Genomic DNA, 27,367 nt, shown 5'->3' with positions numbered 1-27,367 from the left:
CAGCTTTCAATGAGATGACCAACCTTAACAGCACTGTATAGATGAACTGCATGCAGAACAAAGATAACTGCTTCCCCAAATACACCTTGCTCTTTCCCGGGAGGTTTCCTTGGACCGCCCTACCCTGGGAATTCTGGGTAGGACACTCTGATCCCTCTCCAACCGATTACAAGAAGTGCCCAAGCTAAACAGTGCATGCAAAGAGATTTTAAAGTCATTCCAGCATAATTATCCTAATCAACAAAAACCAACTACAGCTCAATCAAACTTTAGAGAAGAAAAGCTTGTGTGAGAGTTAAATAAATTGAAGTGTAAGGTCAGGCTTTTATAAGGCGTTCCAGATTCTATCACCTTGCTCTAATTCTTGCATATTTCAGCAGTCACGTTTTTTGTGACTTCACAGAAATAACAAGACATTTTAAAACTCCCAGGATAGTTACAAAGTACTGTTAACATACACTGTGCATCCACATATAGCCCAGGGCACTGAGAACATTGGGATAAACTTGGAAGTCTGCAATTGAAAAGTTATTTTTAAATATAAACCAGGTGATAATTAAAAAACAGGGGGGAGGTGAGTGTAACTGAACCAACTTAGATTTTTTTCTCAGTTTCCATACTGTTTGCATTGCTCCTTTCATTTCTGACACTATCAATGTCATAAGGGTTTGAACAAATCTAGAGCAATTATTCGGAAACCCTCACATATAGGCCAACTTGAACATCCTGAGGCCTTATATTCACATACTTCTTCAAACATTGAGTGAAATTATTTACTTGCAAAGATTCTTTATCTCTTTTTAGAAAAATAATTTCAAAGTTTCTTGACTAGTACATCAATAATAGTATATGACTATTATCAAGTTGTCAAACTGATGATAAAACTATCATGACAACCCAACTCCATGATACCGTTGGTTATATGTACACAAAGAAAAGAGAATGGAATATTTAACTAAAAGAAAATTCATATTCTGAACATTAACTGTTATCCTTAAGAGCCACCTACTACCTAATTTGGTTCAAAGTCAAGGCATTGTGTGCACACAGTAGATTCTCAATATATAACTTACATAAACCTAAACACTCAATCTAGGAAATGGTCAGAGGAAATAAATATACTAACCCTGTAACAGTGACTGACTTCAAAACAAAACACTGACAGAATGAGTATGAGGCATGGCAAGTATGAGGCAAATATTGAGAAGGGGCAACAAGACTTCCCAGGTACACTGAATGCAGACTGTGAATGGGAAGTTATTCATTAAACAGCCCACATAAAGAGGCGTGTTAGCACAAAGTTTTGATGGAAGAACCAACTGCACAGAGGGTTGTTATAAACTCTGATTGTGTGTCTAAATTTGTATGAATGGAATACTAAAAGCCTTTAGGTACAAAATGTTTTGAGAATCTCTGTAATTTCTAAAAGGTCCAATCACACACTCAACAGAGCCCTCCTCCACCCCAATTTTCCATTGCTTCAGCTGTTTTTTATTAAAACTAGCAGCTACAGAGGAATAGTGAATGCAGATTTAAGCTAAACAGGCTATTTTGCCTTTTCCATTTGCAGCCAAATAAAATTTTATTTTTAAATTTTTTGCCAGTTTGTCCATTTTTCAGATATATCACCAAGCCTCAAAGGTAAAACTTGATATCATTTTGAGTCTTTGCCACAGAATGAACAATTCTACAGTTGTGCGTAAAAAAGACAAATTTGCTTTTACGTCAGAAAGTATGAAAAAGTAAGCTGCACCAGCCATAAGAGATTTTTGGAAAAAACATCCAAAGATGGCTAATATACTTCTATACGAAAAATTAAGACAAGCTGAAGTCTCAACAGTCCTCGTCAAAGTCAGTTTGCACAGTGGCTAGATGACAAATAAGGGCATTGTTAGCAACTCAGGAAAACTCCAGCAGAAATAACTGAAAATTTCCCCTCTGGTTTCTCAGCTTACCGTAGGCAAACTAAAACAACCCTAAAAACAGAAATACACACTAGAAACAGGAACAGGCATTGGGATGACAGCCAAACAAGTCTAATGGAGAGATGTAAATATGCAGGTTATGGTACACGCAAATATTTTCTTCATTATAAGGAGAGTAAAGAAACAATGAAAATGGATCTCCTTTCTTATTAAGTAAAAGTAACATGTATGCTTTACAGGAAGTTAACTGGGCTGTAGCTAACTGTAGCAAAGTTAACTGTAGCAAATACAGTAGTCCCACTTATCTGCAGCATACGTTTCAAGATCACCAGTGGATGCCTGAAAACTTCGATAGTACTGGACCCTATATGTACTATATTTTTTCCTACACATACATACCTATGATAAAGTTTAATTTACAAACTAGGCATAAAAAGAGATTACCAATAACAACTAATAATAAAACAGAACAATTATAACAATATACGTAACAAAAGTTATGTGAATGGGGTCTCCCTCTCAAAATATCTTATTGTACAAATTTAATGCCTTTCCATCTTAACTAAGCACTTATCACGCAACTGTGACCATAACTTTTGCAGTGTGAGGTGTGACAGCAAAACCAGCAAGTTTCTTTCTCCTTCTTACAATTTCACGGATAGAAGATTCATTCTTGCCGTAGACCTTAGCAACCTGAGCATATGATTTTTTTTCTTTATTGAGAACTTTCACCTCTTCACTTAAAGGAAGCACTTTATGGCCTCTCTTTGGTATATCTGAATTGCCAGCACTGCTACTTTTCCACTTTGGGACCATTATGAAGTAAAATAAATTACCTGAACACAGTGATACGTCCACAGTCGAGCCAGTAACCAAGATGGCGGCTGAGCGACTAACGGGTACGTCAGATCTAGACAGCATGAGATTTCATCACGCTACTCAGAATAGCTGTGCAATCTTAAACATATGAATTATTTCTGGAATTTTCCATTTAATATTTTTGGATCTCATATAACCTCACACCAGTAAACATGGCCATCATCAAAAAGTCTACAAACAATAAATGCTGGAGAGGGTGTGGAGAAAAGGGAACCCTCTTGCACTGTTGGTGGGAATGTAAATTGTTACAGCCACTATGGAGAACAGTATGGAGGTTCCTTAAAAAACTAAAAATAGAACTACCATATGACCCAGCAATCCCACTACTGGGCATATACCCTAAGAAAACCATAATTCAAAAGGACACATGTACCCCAATGTTCATTGCAGCACTATTTACAATAGCCAGGACATGGAAGCAACCTAAATGTCCATCGACAGATGAATGGATAAAGAAGATGTAGCACATATAAACAATGGAATATTACTTGGCCATAAAAAGGAACGACATTGGGTCATTGGTAGAGATGTGGATGGACCTAGAGTCTGTCATACAGAGTGAAGTAAGCCAGAAAGAGAAAAACAAATATCATATATTAACGCATATATGTGGAATCTAGAAAAATGGTACAGATGAACCTATTTGTAAAGCAGGAACAGAGGCGTAGACATAAAGAATGGACATGAGGACACAGTGGGGAGGGGAGGGTGGGATGAACTTGGGAGACTAGGTTTGAGATAAATACACTACCATGTGTAAAACAGATAGCTAGTGGGAACCTGCTGTATAGCACAGGGAGCTCAGCTCAGTGCTCTGTGACGACCTAGATGGGTGGGATAGGGAGGGTGGGAGGGAGACGCAAGAGGGAGGGGATATGGGGATATATGTATACGTATAGCTGATTCACTTCATTGTACAGCAGAAACTAACACAACATCGTAAAGCAATTTTACTCCAATAAAAATAATAATAAAAATAGTATTTTCGGACCTCAGTTGACCTCGGGTAACTGAAAATGTGGGAAGGGAAACCGTGGCTGAGGAGGTGACGACTGTAGTTGTTTCTGGGGTACGTTACACTGTATAGTTTGATGACAGCAGGACGGTGGTAAAGATGGAGAGAATAGTGTAGGTTACCTGGAGGAAGTGCTATGGACCACACCTAACTCCGTGCCTTGAGCTGGAGCAGCCTGGGCGTAGAGAGGGTGGGGGTCAACTCTGGCTCTTAGAAGTTGCAGCAGCAACAGGGGAAAGAGGGCAAGGAGTTGGAGAGGGAGACGAGTGGGAGGAAGAAGTCACCTTCCAGACACTTTCTGTCATTGTTGCCAAAGTTCCTGACAACAAAGTGTATCAGAATACAGTCTCTGACTCTACCCTTTTTTTTTTTTTTCAGGATAAGATAGGACACTAATCATATGAATAATTTAGCTGTCAGCAGAAGAGAAATCGACCACTGGGGAGACATATTCTGTAAGGGTGTCACACGCCAAAGAATGAGATTAGGAATTCTGCCAATCTTCTTTAAAGGAAGCTCTTCAAATTATCAGAGATGGCTGCCTGAAAGAACTGTGGGATGAGAAGTCGCAAGTTCTGCAGGGCAAAGCAGTATCATGCTCTTAAAAGACATGACTAAACAGCCATCACCAAGAACACGATCTCACTCGAGGCACTAATAATGGATTCTGAAAGTAGGATGTTCAGCGAATATTTCACCACATGGTTCAGAAGTCCCTAACCAAAAATATAACATGTGCACAAGAAAAGGTTCACAAACTTCAGAAACCTATCAAGACAGGTGGGTTCTCTTCTACTATCTTTTCTTTCCCAAATTGTATCAAGACCTCAAATTAGGAACTAGAAAGCAAATCCAAGAAATTGAGGAACTTACTGCACTGGATAGAAAATTACTAGCAAAAAAATGTAGAATAAGAATCAAAATAAAACTGTCCACAAATATTTTTAAATGGTCCTTATTTTTTAATCTTCCTAAATCTCAAGGCTATGTTCAAACATTTAATAAGATAAAATTCTAAGAAAATATTTTGACCTCAACAAGAAGAATTTTCAGGATATAATGGATGTGGCTATTCAGCGATTTTCAAACTCATGGTCATAAGTTAAAAAAAAAAGTTAAAAAAAAACTGAGTTGATATTTCCAATATAATGTATACTTATTCATCTATTTCATGCATTTACTATTATACTGGCAAACCACATACATAAGGTATACAACAAATAAAAAGGTTTTAAGGATAAAATTAAAAATATTTTAAAAGCAGTCTAATATTTTCTTCCCTCACCCAGGTGGATCATGTTTGCACTGCTTGGGATGTTCACAGTTCAGAAAACACAAATTTACTTTATTAATTACATGTGAGGGGCAACATATATTCACCCATAACTTACACTCACACACACGTTTGAGATTTTGCAATATTTTATCCAAAAACCTTGAATTTAAATGTAGTGCTTTTATATCACTATACAGAACCTTTTTAAAGCAGTTGTGGGGTGAATGAAGATATGGCAAATCAGGGTTTCAAAGACTTTTTATTACTGCCGATGGCTGCCCTTTTCTCAGCAACTACTATGTGACAGGCATTTTATATTACATGTATTATATCTAATTCTCACAAGAACTATAAAGTAAAAATTATTCTTCCAATTTTATTTAAAAAAATGAAATTAAGGTTCATGATCAACCACATCCTGCAAATAAGTGGTAGAGCCAGGGTGGGTATCTTTAAAACCACAAAATCAAGATGATCACCAATTACAGGACATTATGTGAAGGGCCAAGCATTTTAACTGTTTAGTATTTTCTTTGTTTACAGCTAGCTCCTTAAAGCAAAGAGAGGGGAACTGAGAAATAAGCTGTTAACTATTAAAAATTCTTTAGGTTAAAAAAAATAACCACTCCCAGACATTTCCACCTGCTTCTCTTCCCCTCTCCTTCAGCAAACAGTACTTTTAAGTCCTAGAAAGACACCTGCAGGAGAGATTTCTGGGAGTGGTTACAGCAGGTACGTTTCTACTGATGCAGTTGCCCAAAACCTTAGAGCTGTGAGTATTGTTTCCCAAAACAACATCCTTTAATCTTAAAAGACAATTTTTTAAAATTTGTTTTTATTTATTTATTTTTGGCCACGCAGCTTGTGGGATCTTAGTTCCTTGATCAGGGATTGAACCTGCACCCTCAACAATGAAAGTGCAGAGTCCTAACCACTGGGCTGACAGGGAATTCCCTTAAAAGAGAATTTATTAAGGATAAGTTCTGGAGCTTGCAGAGCAGGGCATTCATTCTGTTTTGCGCTGAAGAATCAGAGCAGGAGAGAGAAAGCCAGCTAGATTCCCTACCCACTCTTCTTACCAGGCTGATTGTGCAGTAGGAGCATCTTGGACTTCCACTCAGGACACAGAGTTTCCAGCTATGTTCCCAAACAGGGCCTGAAACTGGCTACTTGGTACCAAAATGCTTATTCCTCGTCCAGGCACAGATGCAGCTAATATCTATGAAGCCTCCGGGCTGCCAAAGTCAAAAAAAGATGAGAGGGTCCATGAGCCTGGAGAAGCTACTTCACAGTAAAAAATCGGTTGAATTAGGAGAAATGCTAACTGTAAAATGTTGTTTGCCAGTTTAAGAACCATGATTTGAAATTTCACTGCTAAGTTCTTCACCAGAAAACATGGGTTAAACTACAGTTGTGATTCAGCATGATTTCCTTTGCTGGAGATTTTTAAAAAGATATATGACTGCTGTCCATTCAGGCATTCTCTTCTGCCTGGGAAGTCCTCACCTTTCCTACCCACCTGGCAGATTTCTCTTCACTCTCCACACCCAAGCATTGTTTCCCTAGTGAAGCTTTCCCCACACGTAAGCTAGAATTAGGAACTTTCTCATCTGTGTGCTCAAAAAAATCTTAAATCTGTATTTAATTAGAACCATTCATTTTAAAATGCAACTATTTGTTCTTGACTATGGCTTCTGTGTTTACTCACCTTGTATTCCCATCACTTATTACTGTGCCTGGCACATAATACATGACAACAAATATTTGGTGGATGAAGAAATAAAGGTTGAATCATGAATCTGAAGGAGCACTAATTCCTACAGATAAGTTATAATAGATTCGTCTCAATGGTTCTATTTCAAACAAGGATTTGTTTGCTTTTATACACCTTATATAAAATCCATCATAGTTCTTTGAACATTCTCTTTATAGCCTTATAAGATCACTATACCTGGCTGTCAATATACAAAGGAACCCTCTCCCATTACTAGTCACACCACAAGTCTAGCCTAACACAAATGAGATAGCTCTTACAACTTTTCTATTCACAAATTAGGAACCATTATCATCGGCAGCATTTCCTATAATTTCTAAACAGAGTAACCCGGCCCAGTGGGGAAAGTCATGTTTTCAACTGTTTATTCTCTGGTATCTCTATTCTAGTCAAAAGGTTCCTCAAAAAAAAAAAAAAAAAAAAAAAGGAAAATTTTAAAGAAAATCTGGAGGAAAAATACACAATCCCACCTATTTACTTTGAAGGCTTGATCTAGCAAGTGTTTAAGAAATGAATTTCTGGTGAACACAAAAGTAGTTAGGCAATGTTATACCAAATGTAATGTGTGCTCTTGCCCTTAAAAAAAGAGAGTCAGTCTGTCACGTTTAGAGAATATCTTTCTGAACTATGAGTGGATTACCTTATGTGGCCTGCCAGAAAACAGTATTCACTCCTATAAATACCTAATCCCTTAAACATTTCCCCCGTAACTGCATCAATTTCTCATTAGATGAGCATGTCACTAAACATATATGTGAAACATAAGAATAACAAAACTCAAACTTTATAAACATTAGAAAGTAAAATACAGAAATCTACCAACAAATGCAGGGTTCTAGGTGGTCATTTCAAAAACAATCTGTATTAGGAAACTTCTTGAGCAAAACACTTACCATATAGTAGTTTCATTTCTTATACAAACTACATCAAGAATACACATTTTTAAATGTACTTCAGACCCTAAATAATTAAAGCAAACCTCTCAGTCACCGCCCCCCCCACAACCCCAGGATAAAGGGCAATGCAAGAGAAAACAAATCACTAAAATATCCATTTATGCTCTCATAGGTCTCACCTGCCCTGTCCCCAACTCCAATATTTCAGTTCTTTAACTACCCCACCACCTTAACTCTTCTCTTCTAGAAAGTGTGTCAGTCCATCTTAGCGGGCCACCTAGAAGAAAGGTGGAGGTAACCACTGAACGTTACTGGCATGCCTTGACCCTTCTCAGATTCAATTATTTTAAGATTTTGCCTTCCCCATATTTTTCATCTCCCCAAACTTCCCCATCAAGTCACTTTTTTTCACTTTCTACACAGACAGCAATGTTAAGTGAGCACATTCAGTATATAGGCCAAGCTACTGACAGAAAAATGAATAAGTTCTCAGACTTCAGTCCCGTAGGATTTAAGCTCCTCTCTTAAATTAATATTTATTCTACAAAACACTCACTTGGCATACATCTTATGCTACCTTGCCCTACCTCTCCCAATAACAGGCATGTCCTTGAAGGTGAAATCCATCTTAATCTCTTTTGTCCCCAGAATGCCTGCATATTCTCAGTAGGCACCTTCTGAATTCTCCTCTGTTCTCTGGTTAGAAGACTGGGCCCAGAATGGCCTCCTCAAAAACGTTCAGACCATTTTTAAATTCACACTATAACCCATTGCAGAGGGTGTGGTGGGCAAACAGGTCTTATCTTCACTGTAATGTTGATCAATTCACTAGCAGCTGCCTAAAGTGCTGGGTTAAGAAAGATAATAAGGTCACATATGGACTCAGAGAGAGAATGTACACTGATACTAATAATGGATTAGTGATGTCTGCCACATGCATAGGTAAGGAGCATGGTGGTATGCATGCTCAGTATTTGCCACCTCAACTCTAAACCCTGAGCCAAAATCTGAATTTCATTAAGTTCAAGTACTTCTTACTGCCTAAGTTCCTTTCCCTAACTGAAGCATTAGACCAGGCACAGAGGGTTCAAGGTCTTCCAAATATATATTTCCACGTATAAGCCTTTTACGTAAAAGTTTGGTGAAGAATACTCTTCCTAGTGAATTAGACTTAAAGGTCAACATCATGGACCCAGTGTTCCCCTCCCTCTTTGCACCGGCACACAGTAAGAACCCTTTCTCGAGAGCATTCGGTAGCAACTTTTAAAGTGCCGCTAAACTTTTTCACAAAAGCAAAAGCATCGAAGCTCTTTATTCCAGAAGCAACCCCAGCCAGGATCACTTAAGGATTCCACTGTCTGTGCAGCAACTCTTTCATTCCAGTAGATGTTGCGTTCTTCTGTTTAAAGAGTTCCCTTTTCTCATCCTGTGTTCTCCGATAAATCTGTACATCAAAGACAACCCCAAGATCGGGGTGACAACATTTAGGAGATCTGGTTTCAGATCTTTCCTCTGAAATAATTTAACAAAACCTACACAAAGTCATTTTACCGTGGCAAGAATACAAATTCAACATTTTCCCCCCAACTAAAGAAGTGACCTGTGAGCCCAGCAAACTCAAAATAACATATCAAACCCATTCTTATTTTGATTTCTTTCTAGTAGTGTTCTCATCAGCCAGAAAAATCCTGAATTCTTTTCTAATGTAATGTATCACAAGAACCATTTCATAATTCTAAAGCACACTACAAAGTAGAAGGTGCATCCTTAAGGGCTGACAACTTCCACTTCTAGCTTTATAATCATATTTATTATATTTCCAAGGCAATCTTCCTCATCAATTTCCATTACCCTAATCCAATTCCATTGTGTAAAAAGGCAATTCTACTTAATACTTGCTGTCCTCTCTGCATTACAGTGACGTACATCCTTGCTCTCTCTCCACTCCAACTCTTCTAGAGCATTTACGCCATTTATGCTTGACAGACTTCTCTCCTCCCTTCCATGACTGAGAATAAACCACTTAGGCCACAGTCATTTCAAAGTTCCTTAAAAAAATTTTAACGGCTATAATGGAATAAAAGCCCTTCCAAGACAAAAGTATGTAAGAATGAGAAAATTAGTAAACATAGGTTGCTTTCCCCAAGATCTCAAGTAATATTTTCTTCAGTGAAAGGCCAATTTGCCTTTAAAAGTTCACTTAGAATCTTCTAAAAGCTCCCACACCTCAAATATTGAAATCATTTAAATAAACATCTCAGGGAAGGAAAAGACACAGCAAGCCACACTTGGGCATTAAAGGGCACAAGGGGCAATGGAGAGGACTCAATGGGTCTCAACAGTAGCCTAGCTGAGCCAGAGGCAGGAAGACATGGGGATCTGAACAGGTTTACATTTTAATCCATCCCCATAGAGTCTTTTCTTCCCTGACTGCCGACGCCGGGAGCCCTGGAACCAGAAGTACGAATGCAGCAAAAGTCGAGAAGCAAAAGAAGCTCACCTGAGACTGAGGCAAGGACTGAACTCTACTGCTACTTTAATGCATCAGCTGAGCCGATTTTTGCCACAAAAAAAAAAAAAAGAATTAAAGTTATATGATACTGCAATGTATTTTAAGATAATATCAGCAGGTATATGACGGCCAAATGTACGCCCTGTTTAGTACAGAATATCAAATTGAATGAAAATGGAGGGACAAAGAATTTAAAAATAGAAACCATATTAAAAGGCTAAAGAAAATGTGATTTTTTTTTTCCCCCCAGCTTAGAGATCCTCCCTAACCTTTTTTCTTGATAGGATACCACTACCTACTACTGGAGCATAAGCACCAAGTGTAGGGAAAGCAAGACTGAGCTAGTGAAGGGGCTCTGCCAACACATTCTGAAAACCACTGAGTTTAGAAACTTTCTTTCTAGGAAACCAAACTTTAAATTATATATGTTTACTAATCACATAATAGAAAATATATCTCAAACTTTTAACACCCCCCCCCCTTTTGCTGCAGAGTTTCACACCTGTCTTTAAAAACAAAATGGAGTAGCTACATATTTTTATTTAGCTTAAGAAATTATGTAGGCGCATGGGCAGAGACAGATCTCACAGTCACACAGTTGTGTGACTCAACACATACCACTGCCATGAATACATCCTTCACCCTGAAATGTGAACGAGCACCAAATGCAAAATTATTATTTTATTTTCTTTAACAAAAATGGAATCTAAAAATAACTGCTTCGGTGAATCCTTGAACAGTAACTGGCCTGTTGATGATGGACCTCGTTCAAGCACAACACAACAATGTGTGTTTATATCACCCTTTTATTTCATAGTTAGAAATAATACAGTTCCACAGGGTAAGTCATCAATAAATAATGGTGTTTAATCATTAAACGTAAAAATCCCAACTCTTTGGCATCTGACAGGATTCTATTTCTTGTCAAACTAATGACTGTATAGATACAGTTAATCTTAGTGATCATTCGTCAATACAATATGTTACAAAGGTGCAATTTACTTTAAAATGTAAAATAGCTGAAAATTTCCAGCCCACCAAGAAACCTGATCAACTCAGTAAGATATGGGCCAACTTCCCTGAGGCTCTTTCACGTGATTTGCCTCAGTGGAAGTATAATCAACGTTGATTAAGAGTTCCTAGGGTTTTCTAATACTTATTCTGCTCTAGTTTGTCATTCATTCTGGCCAAAGAAAAGTCACAACTGCACCAGGAATGACCCACTCATTTAATTAAAAGGTGTTCTTATTTTATAAGCAAGATTGCTAACACCTTAGAAACTCACAGCCCCCAAAATAAAATTTAAAATAAGGAGGTCTATGCTGCCAGAAATGCCAATTCAGTAATAAATTGCACCTTCAAGAGTCAGAAAAGAAAAAAAGAAATAGAAACTTTTACAAAAGGTACATTACATACATTTTTTTTTTTTCAAAATATGTTCAAGAATAGTTGAGCTGTATTTGTTACTAAAGCCAGGGCATTATTTCTTTAGCAACAAATTAAACCAGTGCAATTGACATAAATTGTTAAGTAATCCAGGATTAACCCATTAAAACTGTAGAAGCACTTTAGGCTCCTGCACTAATCCTAGAAAGTGGAATTTCAATGAGTGCCTGTGCTGCACAGAACTAAAACTGAAATGACCCGATGCCATGCTGAATGGTATCACTTCATACTTAGTTTAAGCATTTGAGAGTAGAAATCATGAGCTCCTCTATTAGAGTTCCATCCACTTACAGAACATTCAGATGCAATCAGTATTATGCCTATAATCCACAATTTAAAGAATCCTTTCCATTTTAAAGTTCCAGATGAATTTTAAATTAGAAAATAAGCACTAAGGAAACTTTTTCAACTTATGAAAACTTCATATTGGAAACTTTCCTGTAAAGTTTCCCCCCACCCATTGTAAAATAAATACTTTGTATCCCAAATTTAATTTTATTAAGACACACTTTAATAACGCTATAAAGAAATATTTTACAGCCATAGAGATCAATAACTTTCCATGCGGAAATAAAAAATTCACTGCTCAATAATATTATTGAAGCAAGTGAAGAAAGATTATTCTCTTGTCAATTTGAAATGTTAATTTTTTTCAGTGCAAAACCAGTTATAAAATATTTAAACTCAATATTTAAAAATAAAACGTGGTCCAATTTAGCAATCTTCAAGTTCTAAATTTCATAAAACAAATCATTACATATATTTTATAGTAAAGTACAGAGATTAAAGAAGTACTTGAGTACTTAAGATATAAATTTCTAATGAATCATACCAAGTCAGCAACAACCAAGCAGATAACATTTCCAATTTGAGTATCAGAATTTTAAAGACGATATTACTGTACCAAAGCCTTTTTTTCCCAGCTAAAAAGCGATACAAACTAATGGTCAACATTCTGTTTTCCTTGCAGTTGCGTGCTCTAGAATGATTTCACCTCAAGTACCTGTGATTTCATTCCTGTATTCAAAATTTGATCCAATTTTTATGTTCCAGGAACACTTAGCTGATTTAACCATCTATAATGTAAAGAGTCCTGTACAGAGTACAACAGTGGAATTTTCTAGCCAAGTGTAGGCTGACCTAAACTGGTTTACATCCTCTGCAAGTCACTCATGTATTATTCCTAGCAAACACACGGTCCCCTCTGAGGGTCAGGTGTTGAAGCTGGTACTGTAGCACTTCTGTGTCAGCTGGCTCCTTGATGTTCATTTTATCTAGATTGAGGTAGTCCAGAGATTTGGAGTGAGCCCTCTTACCTTTAAGAAGACAGAGAGGCAGAGGCCCATGGAGGGCCTTATAAGGTTCATAAGGTAAAGATTTAGTGCACTTGTCTCCTGAGCTGGGCATCCGCCTTCGCCTCCTGCCATTGACAGCTGGAATCTCATACGGCTGGTAGTACCTACTTCTGGTTTTATACAAACGAGAGGAACGGGCAAGTCCTGCATCCAGCTGTTTGGAGCGCAAGGAAGGCACAGCTTCTCCCTTACTCTCTTCACCTCCTGTGCACTTCTGGGCTAACTTCAGGAGTTCCTCACCAGTCGTGAAGCCAACCAAATAGTTAGAGTCCATGTGGAGGATCTGGTAGCCTGACACAGTCCGGCGCATCGGCGAGCACGGAGTGCTGGAACAGCGGGGCTTCTCCACCTCTGCCTTTCCCGGGGAGCTCACCTCGGCCACGGGCAAGGGCAGGGTGGTCAGGGTACTTCTGGACTCTCCATTAACATCTACTTCCATTTTAGGCACCAGTCTGCACACTCCTAAAAGCAGACAGACTCAGATTAGAAGAGTGTAACGATCAGAGCCTCGGGCCAAGCTGGGTGGTTTGAGAAGGCTCAGGGAGCAAGAAGTAACACCGGCCGGAAAAACAACCAATGTACATCTGACAGATTTTTATCTATGCCTATTAAATGTTCCACAGCAAGCATGAAATGACTACTACTTCTCCGCCTTCAAGAGCTCAAAGGCAGGTTAAATTAAAGTCTGAAGGACTACTGAAAGGTTCATATGGAGAAGCGTTAACAGAAAACAACAGCAATACTTCTCTAAATGCAGCGCTCCTTTCAATCACACAAAGTTTATTCCTTGGTGCGATTATTAAGCAAATCCAATACAGAGCTCAACATAATGAAGCAAATAAAAATAATCATCCACAATTTCACAAGAATCCACAAAATATTTCCAACATAAAAATTAACTTTAAAATTAACTCTTCAGCACAGCAAAGGAAGCCATAAACAAGACCAAAAGACAACACTCAGAATGGGAGAAAATATTTGCAAATGAAGCAACTGACAAAGGATTAATCTCCAAAATTTATAAGCAGCTCATGCAGCTCAATAATGAAAAAACAAACAACCCAATCCAAAAATGGGCAGAAGACCTAAATAGACATTTTTTCAAAGAAGATATAGAGACTGCCATGGAAGGGAGGGAGGGAGACACAAGAGGGAAGAGATATGGGAACATATGTATATGTAGAACTGATTCACTTTGTTATAAAGCAGAAACTGACACACCATTGTAAAGCAATTAAACTCCAATAAAGATGTAAAAAAAAAAACTTTAAAAATTAAAAAAAAATTAACTCTTCAACTGTGTTTAAGGGGCATACAATAAAAGATAAAAGCTGATCAATTTCTCCAAAGAATCCAATTTAGAGCTAAAAAAAAATTTAAGGTATGGAGGAGTCTTAAGGGAAGGTTCCCACAAACCTTGTAAATGTTCTTTATTCCATATCTCCAATCAATTATTTAAAGAAAACCATTTTGTAGTTTAAAAGTTAATCCTAAATCCAGTAAATCAGGCCATTTTTAATATTAAACATATATAAAAATCAAATGTTATTTGACTATTTAATCCTAAAATATACCACAGATTTAACAGTTATTTTATTCTGCAACACCTAAGACAGTGCACTTTTGAATAGTTTGGTAAATGGCAGAACAATTCACAACGAATACTAATATTATTCATCACAATGATCACATTACATATTTGGAAAACCCCAGCAACCAGAAGTACCACAGACAATGGCCAGGTTCCTAGGAACTTGCAGATGGAATTTTGGAAAATAAAATCCAAGGGAAACTGAGTGACAATGTCACTTCTGATAAACTTTACCTCTACTTGATCTTCAATTAGAAGTAGGTAGCACAGCTTTAAATGTCTCAGATCACTAATGAAAACGATGTCAACTAATAACATGTCAAAAAATAATGTGATTTTAAGATTAAATATTTACTGAATTAGGCTATTATATTAAATAACTCTCACAAGTCCCTTTGTAAAACAAATAATCTTTTCCTAATTGAATCATTTTCTAAAATTTGGGTATTCATTCAAAATGTAAGCAATCAGAAAGCTAAAAAAAAAAGTCCCAACCTTATTCCTTCATTTGCATGCTGTATTTTCTTTTCCTTCATTAGAAAATAAATAAACCAAGACTATGAAGAAGTTACCAGATGCCATCCTGTCCTCACTATGGTCCATACATCTCTAGTACAACGGAAAACTAATATCAAGAATGATTCCTGAGGGCTTCCCTGGTGGCGCAGTGGTTGAGAGTCCACCTGCCAATGCAGGGGATGCGGGTTCGTGCCCCGGTCCAGGAGGATCCCACATGCCGCGGAGCAGCTGGGCCCGTGAGCCATGGCCGCTGAGCCTGCACGCCCGAAGCCTGTGCTCCGCAACGGGAGAGGCCACAACAGTGAGAGGCCCACGTACCGCAAAAAAAAAAAAAAAGAATGATTCCTGAGATAAAGTAAATGTCAAAGGGATCCATATAGTTTTGCTTATTACTTACTTTTTACTCTAAATCTTAGACTATTTCCAATTTTAATTTAACCAAAATACCTTCGTCCCTCAACACTTCTAGCTTTAAATTAATAGGTTTTATTCTATTTTATTAATGTAAAAATAAATTTATATTTAATTGTATAATTTATTTCTCTGTTGAGAGGATGGGAATAGGAGGTGACTACCATGCATACTTTGATATGCATGCAAAAACCTGAAGATTTCTCATCTAATAAACTTTAGAGGGCCATATGAAACCTCATCAGATTTTATGCTGAACAAACAATGTTTACTCTAAGCCAAATGACAAATTAATCCTTCCTTTCCCACTAATTCTGCAGTCCAGAAAGAGCACAAGAGGACAGATCCAAGGCCTCCAACATACCTAACCTGATAGGCAGCTACAGGCGGGAAGTGTTTCTCTGATACTTCATTCTGAAAGAGAAGGAGAGGAGGGTCAGTGAAACCTAAATAATCAGGGCTGTGGAGGAGATGGGGACCACCCAAGGGGAGTTACCTAGGTGGTGACACTCAAGCCATCAGTCCACATTAAGTGACAAACCAGTCTAGGTTTCTTCCAAATCTGGCAGTCCATGACAGTCCATGGATTTCCAGCAGTCACCTTACTGCATTCCCTGGTATATTATAAACTTCCTAAAATTCATGAATTCACACTTCACCCATTCTGAATTGGGCGATAATTCAAAAAGAGGCGAAGCTGGAAGTCATCTTATTTGCCCCTTAGTATAAAAATTGCTAAGCGAGCTAACTGTGCAAAGTCACAGTAAAGAAGCGTGGGCACAGGCTTCTCTGGTCAATGCAATCATCAGAAGTTTGCTCCCTCACTAAGTCAATCCTGCTCCATCAAGGCAGACCAAGAGGAATACTTAGAATCTCTAGGGGTTGAGGATAATGAATGGCAGGATACAAAGGTTTGAGAGAAAAAGAAATTATATACCAGCTTAAAAATAAGTACCTAGAAAATTAGAAAAGTGAAGAAAGTGAGTGAGACAATGTATAAAGGCCAAGATTTGGTGTGACAAGAAAAAGACACTATGACTGGTTAAGTTTCCAGCAGCCAAAACACCATAAAAAATATCACCTGGCTTGGGCAAAACTATCCAACAGGCTCTTCAGACATCTAACCTGATAGACAATGATTTAACCTAGATTGTTCAGCAGAAAATGTAGTTTAAGAACTCTGGAAATGTCAACCAAGCAGCCTACCATACTTTAAGAAAACTTATCATATGTAAGAAACCTACTACACTTTACTAATGTAAACAACACACTCCCTGTAGAAAACACTACTTAACCAGAAAGTTAAAAATATAAGCATTTCTAATATCCTCTAACAAAAATTTTTAACCTAGGAACTAAGGATCAATACTCTATGTAACACTTCTGAATGAGAGTCCTGCTGTACTGGAACATGAAAAAGCTCATTTTAGATATTACATACATAACAGCTGCTACCTGCTGAACCTCTGATGAGTAATTCTAAGGGCTGGAAAAACTGCAGTTTTTAGTTATAAAACATCAGTACTCCTGCTCCAAACGATTGCATATTCTCAAAACTAACAGTTCTTTGAGGTGCTTTCATGGCCTCTGTAGCATACTGTCCTATATACAAGAACATCTTCAGATCTTGACACTCAAGTAGGAATATGAATGGTGCAAACAGGACTCAGCAAATTGCACAGATTTTAAAAAATGATCCTTTTTACTTATATTTTGCCTTTCTAAAGAACATCTACTGGGTGGCACTAAGAAAGCTATGTGGAGGCTAGCTGATTGGCAAGTAAATATTTTATTTTTAGCTGGGTAGAGTGCTGACTAAGCAGCATAACCTTCCACTCCTCAATGTGACCGAAAACAAAACTTTTTCTGCTATTAAATTGCCGAAAATTTCCTGAGTGGATTTAAATATTGGAGCAAGATCCTGAGAGCAGTGACACAATCAACGTTTACTTATCTTTTTAATGGGCAGCAGTAGTATAGGTACTGTCCCATCTGAAGAGGGGGAAGTACTCTCTAAAAAAATGGGGGTGACGTGAAAGACAATAAAGACTGAAAGGTCTCAAAGTCAGCATATATGAATGTCCAATCATTTTCACTGCAAAATTTCTTATTAAAGGCATTCATCAGGGAACTCGGCTATCGTGACTACATTGGATGTAGCCTGTGTTAGCAGTATATTCTTTGTATTTTACCATGAAAACTCTGCTTATGGGTTTGTTATTTTTAACAATATTCATGACTAAGCATTTTGTTTTATATTCTAAATTAAAACTTGTATCAAAAAAACATACTGCCAAGATAAACAATTACAAAGCACTCTCTGTAAATATTGCAGGTATATGTGCAACAGGCACCACACCCACTGCATCCTTAAGAATAAATGTGAACCGAGAAATCAGGCCCACTGCTAACTTCTGCACCACAGAGCACTACAAATTGGAGACCAACAACAGAGACCCTTACTGTTTCCATTAATGCCTTTCATATGCAGTTTAAAGCAAAAATAAAAACTGGAAACAGAAAATATGATACCAGAAGCAGCAATATTCTGTGGAATAGAGTCTAGAACAGAAAATGCAACAAGCATAAAAAAGTCAACTTGCAGTTGAACACTGCTTTTATAACTGAGTTTCATAAACAAGTACCAGAAACAACTGTAATTTTTTTAAATGACACCTAAGGGTCTTCAATATCAAATTCCCTCACAATCCAATCAGCAACAGTGGCACTCAAGTATATTTATACAGCATACGGAAGACCTGGCAATGTTCACAGGCACCACTCTGTTTCTTTGAAATATATGAGGACTCAAAACTAGACAACGCTAAACAAGGAAACACTTCAATATTTACCAGGAAAATGTACACAGTGTACATTTTAAAAACACTGGGTACAGCATGCAATTGTGAAGTTTAGCTGAAACTAAAGCAAAAAGTCCAAACCACAACACACATGTAGGGGAACCTGATGCATCAAGACCAGCACATTCAAAAGAATGTGACCATGGAATCTACTCAGCTCTGAACACCCTCCAAGAGGCCAAACTTCCTATACATTTGGCACCAGGAGCAACATTTTGAAAATATAACCTAGATGCCTCAGCTCCTTAGACCAGCTCTGAAAATAGCTGATAAGTTTCACAACTACTATACAAAGAATTATTTTGAGAAGTACTGCATTCTGGGAGTGTTTTTTTTTTAATCAGGCTTATCAAAAAAAGTCACCCTCAGTAATCAAAAAACTGCTCCAGTATGCTTGAACTGTTTTTAGCAACACATAGCAACAAAATTTAAGACAAAACAGATGTAATGTAACTGTCTAAATATACAGAACAAAAATATCATGTGAACAAAATCTTTTTCAAGAGGTACCTGAAACGAACCATTCAGAACAGAGTCATTCCTTGGGAAATGGAGTCCTTCCTAAGCATGACCATTATCAGTCCAGTGATATCTAGATCTATCTAGTTTTAGTGCCAGAGTCATCTAGGAGTTCACTTTCCCGGAACCTCCGATTACAGAGAAGAGGACATGTAAGCCGTGAAGGCAAGGGCCTACCCAGGGCCAGGTGTGCAGTTCCAGGTCTCCTGGTTTCAAGTCCAGTTCTCCTTCAATGTCATCATGCTATGCCTCTAGCACATGGTTCCCAAAGCTGTCTACACACTGACACATCCAAGGACCTTCAATAAATACTGATGTCTGTGCTCTATTCCAGATCTGTGATTTAAATCATCTGGGGCGTAGCCTGGGCTCTGACATGTTTAAAACATACCGCAAGTGCTTCTAATATGCAGACATATTGGGAACTTGTCTTATAGACACAGAACTTAACAGATAGAAGAATTTCACTCCTGTAAGTTCCTGCCTTCTTTTCCTTAATCAGTAATTATAGTCACATTAGTGAATATCATTTTTGGCTGTTTCCAACTGCTAGCAACCTATCCCTAAGGCCTTCTAATTTACTGTTTCTAATCCACTGCTGTGCTTAAAAAACATCTGCTAACCAAACTTGTTAAAACTGGATATAAAATATAAATAAATTTATGCACTGAGTGAGAATTGGGCTTCTCCATCTGCACATACTTTGGTATAGTTACAGTTATTTTAGCTTCTTAGGAGCCTCTGTCAGGTACAGCCACTTTGGATCACAGTTGGGCAATTTCTTATAAAGTTAAATTAATGCTTATTAAACAACCCACCCACCTTACCTGTAGGTATTTACCTAAGAAACATGAAAATATATGTTCACACAAAGACCTGAACATGAATGTTTATGACAGTTTCATTCATAACCACAAAAAAACCTGGAAACAATCCAAACATCCACCAACAGGGTAACGGACAAAGAGACTGTGGTTCATGTATAAAATGGAATACCACTCAGCAATGAAAAGGAACAAACCAGGATTACACTAAGTGAAAGAAGCAGACAGAAAATGTTATATACTCTGTGATTCCATTTATATGACATTCTGGAAAAGGCAAAACTGCTGGGACAGAAATCAATCGATGGCTGCCAAGGGCTGAGGCTGGGAGGAGAGGGCATACTACAAAGGGGCACAAGGGAATTTTGTGGGGGGGATGAAAATATTCTATACATTGACACTACACAAATGGCTACATTTGTCAAAAGTCATCAAACTATACACCTTAAAAGGGTGAATTTTACTGTATATAAATTATACTTCAATAAACCTGACTTTAAAAATAAGCCTGTCGGGCTTCCCTGGTGGCGCAGTGGTTGAGAGTCCACCTGCCGATGCAGGGGACGCGGGTTCGTGCCCCGGTCCGGGAAGATCCCACATGCCGTGGAGCGGCTGGGCCCGTGGGCCATGGCCACTGAGCCTGCGCGTCCGGAGCCTGTGCTCCGCAACAGGAGAGGCCACAACAGTGAGAGGCCCACGTACCCCCCCAAAAAATAAAATAAAATAAATAAGCATGTCACACCAAGTTTTTGATGGTCCTCCAAATTTTAAAATTCTTTAAAATCCTTCTGTGGACTTCCTTGGCAGTCCAGTGGTTAAGACTCCATGCTTCCAGTGCAGGGAGCACAGGTTCAATCCCTGGTCAGGGAACTACGATCCCACATACCATGCAGAGTGGCCAAAAAAAAAAAAATCCTTCTTATACTGTTTAATCCCAGAATCCAAAGGAATCTAACAGTTGTCCAGTCTATGTCTGAACACCTTCAATGACAGGTAACTCACCACCTCTCAAGTTGGCTCATTTCCCTTTTTGCAGCTCTGCTAGAATGTCTTTTCATTTACATATATAAGTACATCTATAACTATGCATATGTACATATGTACACATATATGTATACTGTATGGAGAGAGAGATACACACACATTTCTGTAGCTTCTACTCATTGTTCCTTGTTTTGTGCTTTACTTCAATTGAATGAGTTAATGACCCAGCCACATCATTCCTTATTTAATAGCCTCTGAAAGTACTTTGTACCTATAGTTCTCAAACTTCTTGCTCTTTTCCTCAAAAGTGAAAACTTTAGTTATGCTTCCATTCTTCAGTGTCCTAAATTACATTCCATAAATTTGACAGGTTATATCTATTAAATGAAACAACATTGTTTGTTTCTCCCCCCATCATTCTTTTGAATCATTCTACTGCTGACTGCTAATTTGGAGATTACTATGAAACGGCTTTTTCAAAAGATTATAACCACTCTACGTGGTTCAAAGCCAGGACCTACAAAGATATTGAGCAAGTAGAATAACATACCAAAGCACGAACTCACACTAATATAATTTTTTAAATGCTAAAAAGGTCATTATTAAATTTTTTCCCCTTCAAAGACTTGGAGCCACATGGACAACTGTGTCAGCCAGGTACACAGACACACTGAAAAAAGACAACAACAGCATTGCCTATTTTTAACAGTTTAAATTCATGGTGTGATAAAAGGAACGTCACACTTGCAGTAAACTGAGAAACGACTAAGTGAAAATGATATTCCTTTCAGTTACCTGTTTGCCATTATATATGTATAATACACAACCAAACCTTCTGCAAATTACTTCACCAATCTTTGGAGATTAACATTTTTACTAAAATTTCCCTGAAATTAGAGCAACTACCTCTTCACTATATTTCAAAATATTATTCCATAAGACCTCCTTTATCTTACAAGAATAAAAAAAGGAAAATCTACTCAGAAAGTCAAACATTTCAATTATAATAATGTTAGCATTCAGTAATAATAATTTCAGTTCTCACTATTAAAAATTTCATAATTATACTATATATATTTATAATAATATACTGACATTTCATATTCATCTGGTTTATATAGTACTTAAAACACATTATAGTATTATGTTCATACAACTGGTTAACAAACAGAAAAAGCAAAATATAACTCACCAGCCTAAATCCCAGAAGATGTCACTGTACAATTTCCAATGAGTCCCAAGGGAACACAGGCATAATAATTTTTCTGCTCTACTCCAGATACTAAACATGAAATATAAAAATAAACCTTTAATTTAACAAGTAACACAACTTATAAAGCAATTATGTCAATTCTAACCGCAAAGCATGATGAAGCAGGAGATACTAACACCAGGTACAGGTTACATAGGATACAATATTAATTAATTAAAGTAGTTTTGAGTTTGTTCAGCTAAATGCAACCTCAAACATTTTATCATGCTTGTTTCTCTGTGTTCTGTTGCTTAACCTCTACCTGGAGACTAATAGTAGCTACCAGGGCTAAATGAAGAGCCAAGAAAACTTAGGGGTTTAAATGTTGGTTCCATCATCCAAATCCTATTCATGTGTTCAAAAGATTCGCAGTATCCTATGGAAAATATAATGCTGAGACTGGGGTCAAAAGAAAAGGTCCTAGACCTTGCCTTGCTAAGAACTCTGCCTCTTGACCTGGCATAAGTAGCAATTTTTAAAATGAGGACAATTCCATCCTTCCTCCCTCATAAAGTTGTTATGTGGATCAAATGAGAAGTAGGTGAACGTGTTTTGCATGCTGCAAACCCCTTTACGAATGTGTGATGTTATTATTATGCAATTAATTTTTGATGTCTACTCTTTTTAGCCATAAAATAGCAACAATCCTCCCTAAGACTGCTCTGAGACAAATGATTGAAAGGCTCATGGAAAAACATTTTTTTAAAAGAGAACAACTCAAAAACACTTCTTTATAGTTATTACATTGCTTACGGTTTCTAACATCTCTTCTGTGCCTTTCACCTCTTACTTGGGGACAAATGTATAAGAAAATCTATCTTTATCTTGTACCTCCCCAATTAACTGGGTTAATTTCTTAAGACCAAGAAAACTCAAAGTTTCTTCCACCTGTAAAGGTTTCTTTGGTTGGTGGGTTTTCTGTTGTGCTTAACTTGTTGGGGGCAGATGGTGGCTCAAATGAGTTGAATAGATTCATTTTACCTATGTAAGTGCACAAAGCCTGAAGTGGCAACAGTTCAACTCATTCCCAAAAAGATTTGTTATTCATTATTTTTCTAACCAGCACATAAAAGTTTTATCCAAAGGAAATGGATTATTACTGAATTAATAAAGGTATGTGCTTCCTCCACTTGGGACCCTGGAAGGAGCTAACACACCCAGAACTATCATTCTGAGAAACCACCATGATTATCGACCTTTGAAACTTCTTTAGATTTAGTTTCGACACCTTTCCTTTCATTTTTTGTCACAAACTATTTTCAAATTGGGTAACCAAGAAACCTAGATAATTAAGTCTGTTCCACCAATGAAGCCTCTGGTTTTAACATAAAATGAATTACAGTGTAACAAAAATTGTTACCTAACAATAATTTTTATTTAACACAATTACCCCCAAAGAATCTCCCCAATCCTAATGTTATAAAGTTCAAATTGATTTCTTATTCAAGTAAATGGATTTTTAATGGGGAAGGGAAATTTTTAAAACCTTTTTTTTTTTAGTTTTAGCACCTTCTACAAGCCAAAACCTATATGCAATTTATATCATTTAATCTTAACAACTATATAGTCCCATCAGGAAAATATTACCCCCGTTTTAAAGTATTTAATCAAGTAATACTATTTGAAAGTCAGAGCAAAACTCCAAACCCCAATTTGTCTGTTTCCAAAGCCCACTGACATCACTTTACACACACATGGCTCTGTGTAGTGATAAGCCCAAGTGTGTAGCTTTCTACACAATAATCATGTTCCTGAAAAATGTATATTAATTTTTGTAAGTGGGATCCTATCTTAAATGTGTGGAGGGTTATTTTATTTAAAAGCTCTATTGCCCCATTTGTGAAACGGCTGGAGGAAGGTAGTTTTAATTACTAACTCTAGGGTTATTTCCAGCGTGAAAAATGTCGAAATTCTAAGGCACATACAGGAGAGTCTTATACAAAACCATTCTAAATCATAGACCCTTTCTCCTCAGACCTTATAAGATTTTTTTAAATCAAAAATTCTAAGCCAGGAAAAAATGTATCAGCCAATATTTGCTGGTTATATGGTTGGATGCCAGATACAGAAACGTATCTCCACTTGATTTTTCAGGGCTACATCTATGGCAAAGTGAGATAGATTTCATTTAGACTTTTAGAAATCTAGACTGAAAACCCAGAAAAAGGAACATTAGAAAAAAATTTAAATAAACAATAGTTTTATAAAGCAGTCTAAAATCTCAAACTATCATATAATTTGCACCATGTTTCTGGTGATATGTCCTTCTTTTCAAGCTTTTAAATGCATTGGAAAAATATCTTTTCCAATATTTTTTCAATACTAAAAGGAAAATCAACCTAAAACTTCATTCTGGATTTGAAAGCAGAGGAGCTTTAAAGTAATTATCCAACTCTTGCACTACAGCTGATGTGGAAGTCTAGGAAATGGTTGTAATTTCATAGTAAACAAAGTGTGGTAACTAATTATCCCTATTATGCCAGTGCCAAGCCAAAAACAGAAATACAGAGTCCAAAGGAGCAACACAGGGCGAAACCAAGGTGTAGGAACTCTGTTCCATTTTTTACTCATTTCTGACTCAGCTTACTGTTTGGTGTGTAATTGCACGTTATCCATGCACAGGTGCTAAGAGGATGATGATGATAGAGATGGTGAAAAAGAGAAAAAATTTTAAAATAAAAGGAACGAGGTCAGAAACTAGTATAAGAATATAGCTTCTTTAAGAGACTTCCTATAAAGGAACGTAGTAAAAATTATAATAAGGATTTTATTCTCATCTCCCATTAGAAAGAACTAAAAGACTGTAATTCAAAAGTCCCCAAAATATATACCCTCCAAATAACACTTTTAAGATACTTTAAAATCTATAAATCTCTAGCACTTGCAATTGATTTTGGCCAATGTTTTGAACATGAAGCTTTGGCAAAGTATCAATGGATCTTCTCTCAAAAACAGCCAAAGGGAAAAGAGCTCATGTGAAATTCTTACAAGATGGACTAAATACTGCATAAAAAACAAAAGGAAGTAAAACTAACACAACAATGTAAAGCAACTATACTCCAATAAAAATTAATTAAAAGCAAAAAAAACAAAGGAAGTAAAACTAACACAACAATGTAAAGCAACTATACTCCAATAAAAATTAATTAAAAGCAAAAAAAACAAAGGGAAGTAAACAGAGCAAAGGCTAGAGTACATAACGCTTCCAGCTATAAGCAGCTGAAACAAGCAGAAAGTTCTGTGACATAATCCTGTAAGCAATGAAAATAGGAAAAATTAAGCCTGGTCAAGAGCTACCCATAGGCCTCTGGACAGGGAAGCCATGGGTGACTAAGCAAAAGACACCCAACATCTGACTGCAAATGAAGTTTCTACAAACAGAAAAGTCTGCAAACATTAACTAGCAAGTGTGTCAAATTTTCTCAGGCAAGGTGATAGATACCATCACAGGAAAATAAAGAAGAATGTCCTTCAAAAGTTGAGTGACCATATGTCTCAGTTTATAGCCAGTGAGTGCCCTGGCATAATTATTTACAGCACCCCCTTTATCTCTCAAACCCATCCCAGTTTGCTAATTGTATTATCATCCTTCTCAAAAGTAATATATAACAATGGAAAGGCAATGAATTTAAAAAGAAAGGAAGAAAGACCCTTCTGCTTGCATAGTGGCTTTCTTTACAGTTCTGAGTAGTACTTCTTTGGGTGTATCCACTCAGCCATTCAATTATTCATTTACTCATTCAACAATATTTCTTGGGTCTTACTGTGTCCCAGCATTGTACAGGTACTGGTAACAAATATAAAAAGTGAAGCCTGAGACCAGACAAGAGGGGAAGACAGACAGACATGGAAATACATAAATCTAACACATGTAACAGTAAACTTGAATGGCATTGGGAACCTAACGGGAGTGATTTTCCCCCAAATATAGAAGCTCCATATGGAAATTTTCAAGCCCACACAAAATCCCTACACACAAAAAAGCCACAAATCTCTGGCTTCATCATAGATCCATTAACAAAATAGCAATATGAAAAATATTAACAAAATATCACTTCCAAAAATCATAAGGTTATGAAGGTGAGCATATAGCCCTCAAGAATTTTGGTAAATAAATCTCACAAATCATTAAAGGTTATATTACAAAAAGAAAGATAAACTTCAGGCAAAGAAAATTGGTAGAGAAGTTACAGGTTCTAATTCTAGTTCCCAAAACAGGAAGGAAAAAAAAAAAAATGGAAGCAGGTAGTTTCCTCAGAGTGGCTATTTGAGGAGAGACACATAGTGGAAAAGGACTTGGCAAAAAATAGCAATTTTTAAAAGTTCCGTTCAGACTAGTGAAAATATTTTGCTACCAACAGTTTCAGAGATTACTCTAACAATAATAAAAAAAAAAAGAGGACTAAAACATCTCTCAAGGGCTTCCCTGGTGGCGCAGTGTTTGAGAGTCCACCTGCCGAGGCTGGGGACACGGGTTCGTGCCCCGATCTGGGAAGATCCCACATGCCGCGGAGTGGCTGGGCCCGTGGGCCATGGCCACTGAGCCTGCGCGTCCGGAGCCTGTGCCTTGCAACGGGAGAGGCCACAACAGTGAGAGGCCCGCGTACCGCAAAAAAAAAACCCAAAAAAACAAAAAAAATCTCTCAAGAGAACACTGAGCAGAAATAAAATGGCTTAACTGCCAAAGTACAACATTCACAATGAAAGTAAAATGCTTAGCTATACTTATGTGCTCGTATTAAAGGCTACTTTAAAATCATCTTACTTTTCCACTTGCAACTCATAAAAACTAAATCATCAATAATTTTTAAGAAGAGTTAAGTAGGGTGTGACTTTTCTGAAACCATCCTTGACCTTACAAACAAATCATTAACCACACCAACCTGGAAAGACAACCCATGATTGGTTCAGAAGAAAAAAATGTGTTTCTCTTTCTAATATCAGTTCTTTTAATAGTAAATTCCTTAAAGGGCAGCATTCATTTTCTTTCTACTTCTACTAGTAGAAATTAAAGAAATTACCAGTGGCTTATCATTATGTGAAATCATCCTTCTACTTTTAGAAAAAAATTCAGTTTCACTACAAATATGACTGACAGTAACTGGAACTGCACATCTACATGCAGCCTTTACAAGAAATTTGCCCTTTAGGAAACATAACTGAAATGGGACAGGTGTACACAGTGGAATCGGCTAACGTTCCAGATGAAAGCTTAAAACCAAGAACTTATTTTGATACGCTGGTGACGAAATCAGAGCTCTCTCTGGAGGAAACGAGCTGATTTTCCCCCAGAGGATATAAATCAGCAAAAAAAAAAAAAAAAAAAAA

General features: G+C 37.2%; 1 protein-coding gene across 6 annotated transcripts in view; it reads right to left on the bottom strand.

The window, feature by feature from the left end:
• Window positions 1-11,065: 11,065 nt before the first annotated feature.
• Window positions 11,066-27,367, bottom strand: part of MACIR (macrophage immunometabolism regulator) — a 26,366-nt gene continuing 10,064 nt past the window's right edge. For 5 of the 6 annotated variants that reach the window (XM_024739720.1, XM_024739715.1, XM_024739719.1 and 2 more), the window contains exons 2-4: window positions 21,980-22,069; window positions 15,964-16,013; window positions 11,066-13,540 (exon numbers count right to left, since the gene is read on the bottom strand). In XM_024739720.1, coding sequence (XP_024595488.1) covers window positions 12,894-13,517 — 624 coding nt within the window. In that variant the 5' untranslated portion in view covers window positions 13,518-13,540; window positions 15,964-16,013; window positions 21,980-22,069 and the 3' untranslated portion in view covers window positions 11,066-12,893. The remainder of the gene's footprint in view (window positions 13,541-15,963; window positions 16,014-21,979; window positions 22,070-27,367) is intronic. The other variant, XM_024739721.1, reaches the window with a different exon arrangement.

The sequence above is a fragment of the Neophocaena asiaeorientalis genome, unplaced genomic scaffold (genome assembly GCF_003031525.2).
Source record: "Neophocaena asiaeorientalis asiaeorientalis breed wild unplaced genomic scaffold, Neophocaena_asiaeorientalis_V1.1 scaffold146, whole genome shotgun sequence".
NCBI lineage: Eukaryota > Metazoa > Chordata > Mammalia > Artiodactyla > Phocoenidae > Neophocaena > Neophocaena asiaeorientalis.
Note: the sequence above shows the minus strand (reverse complement) of the source record. Positions and strands in the feature narration are given on the sequence as shown.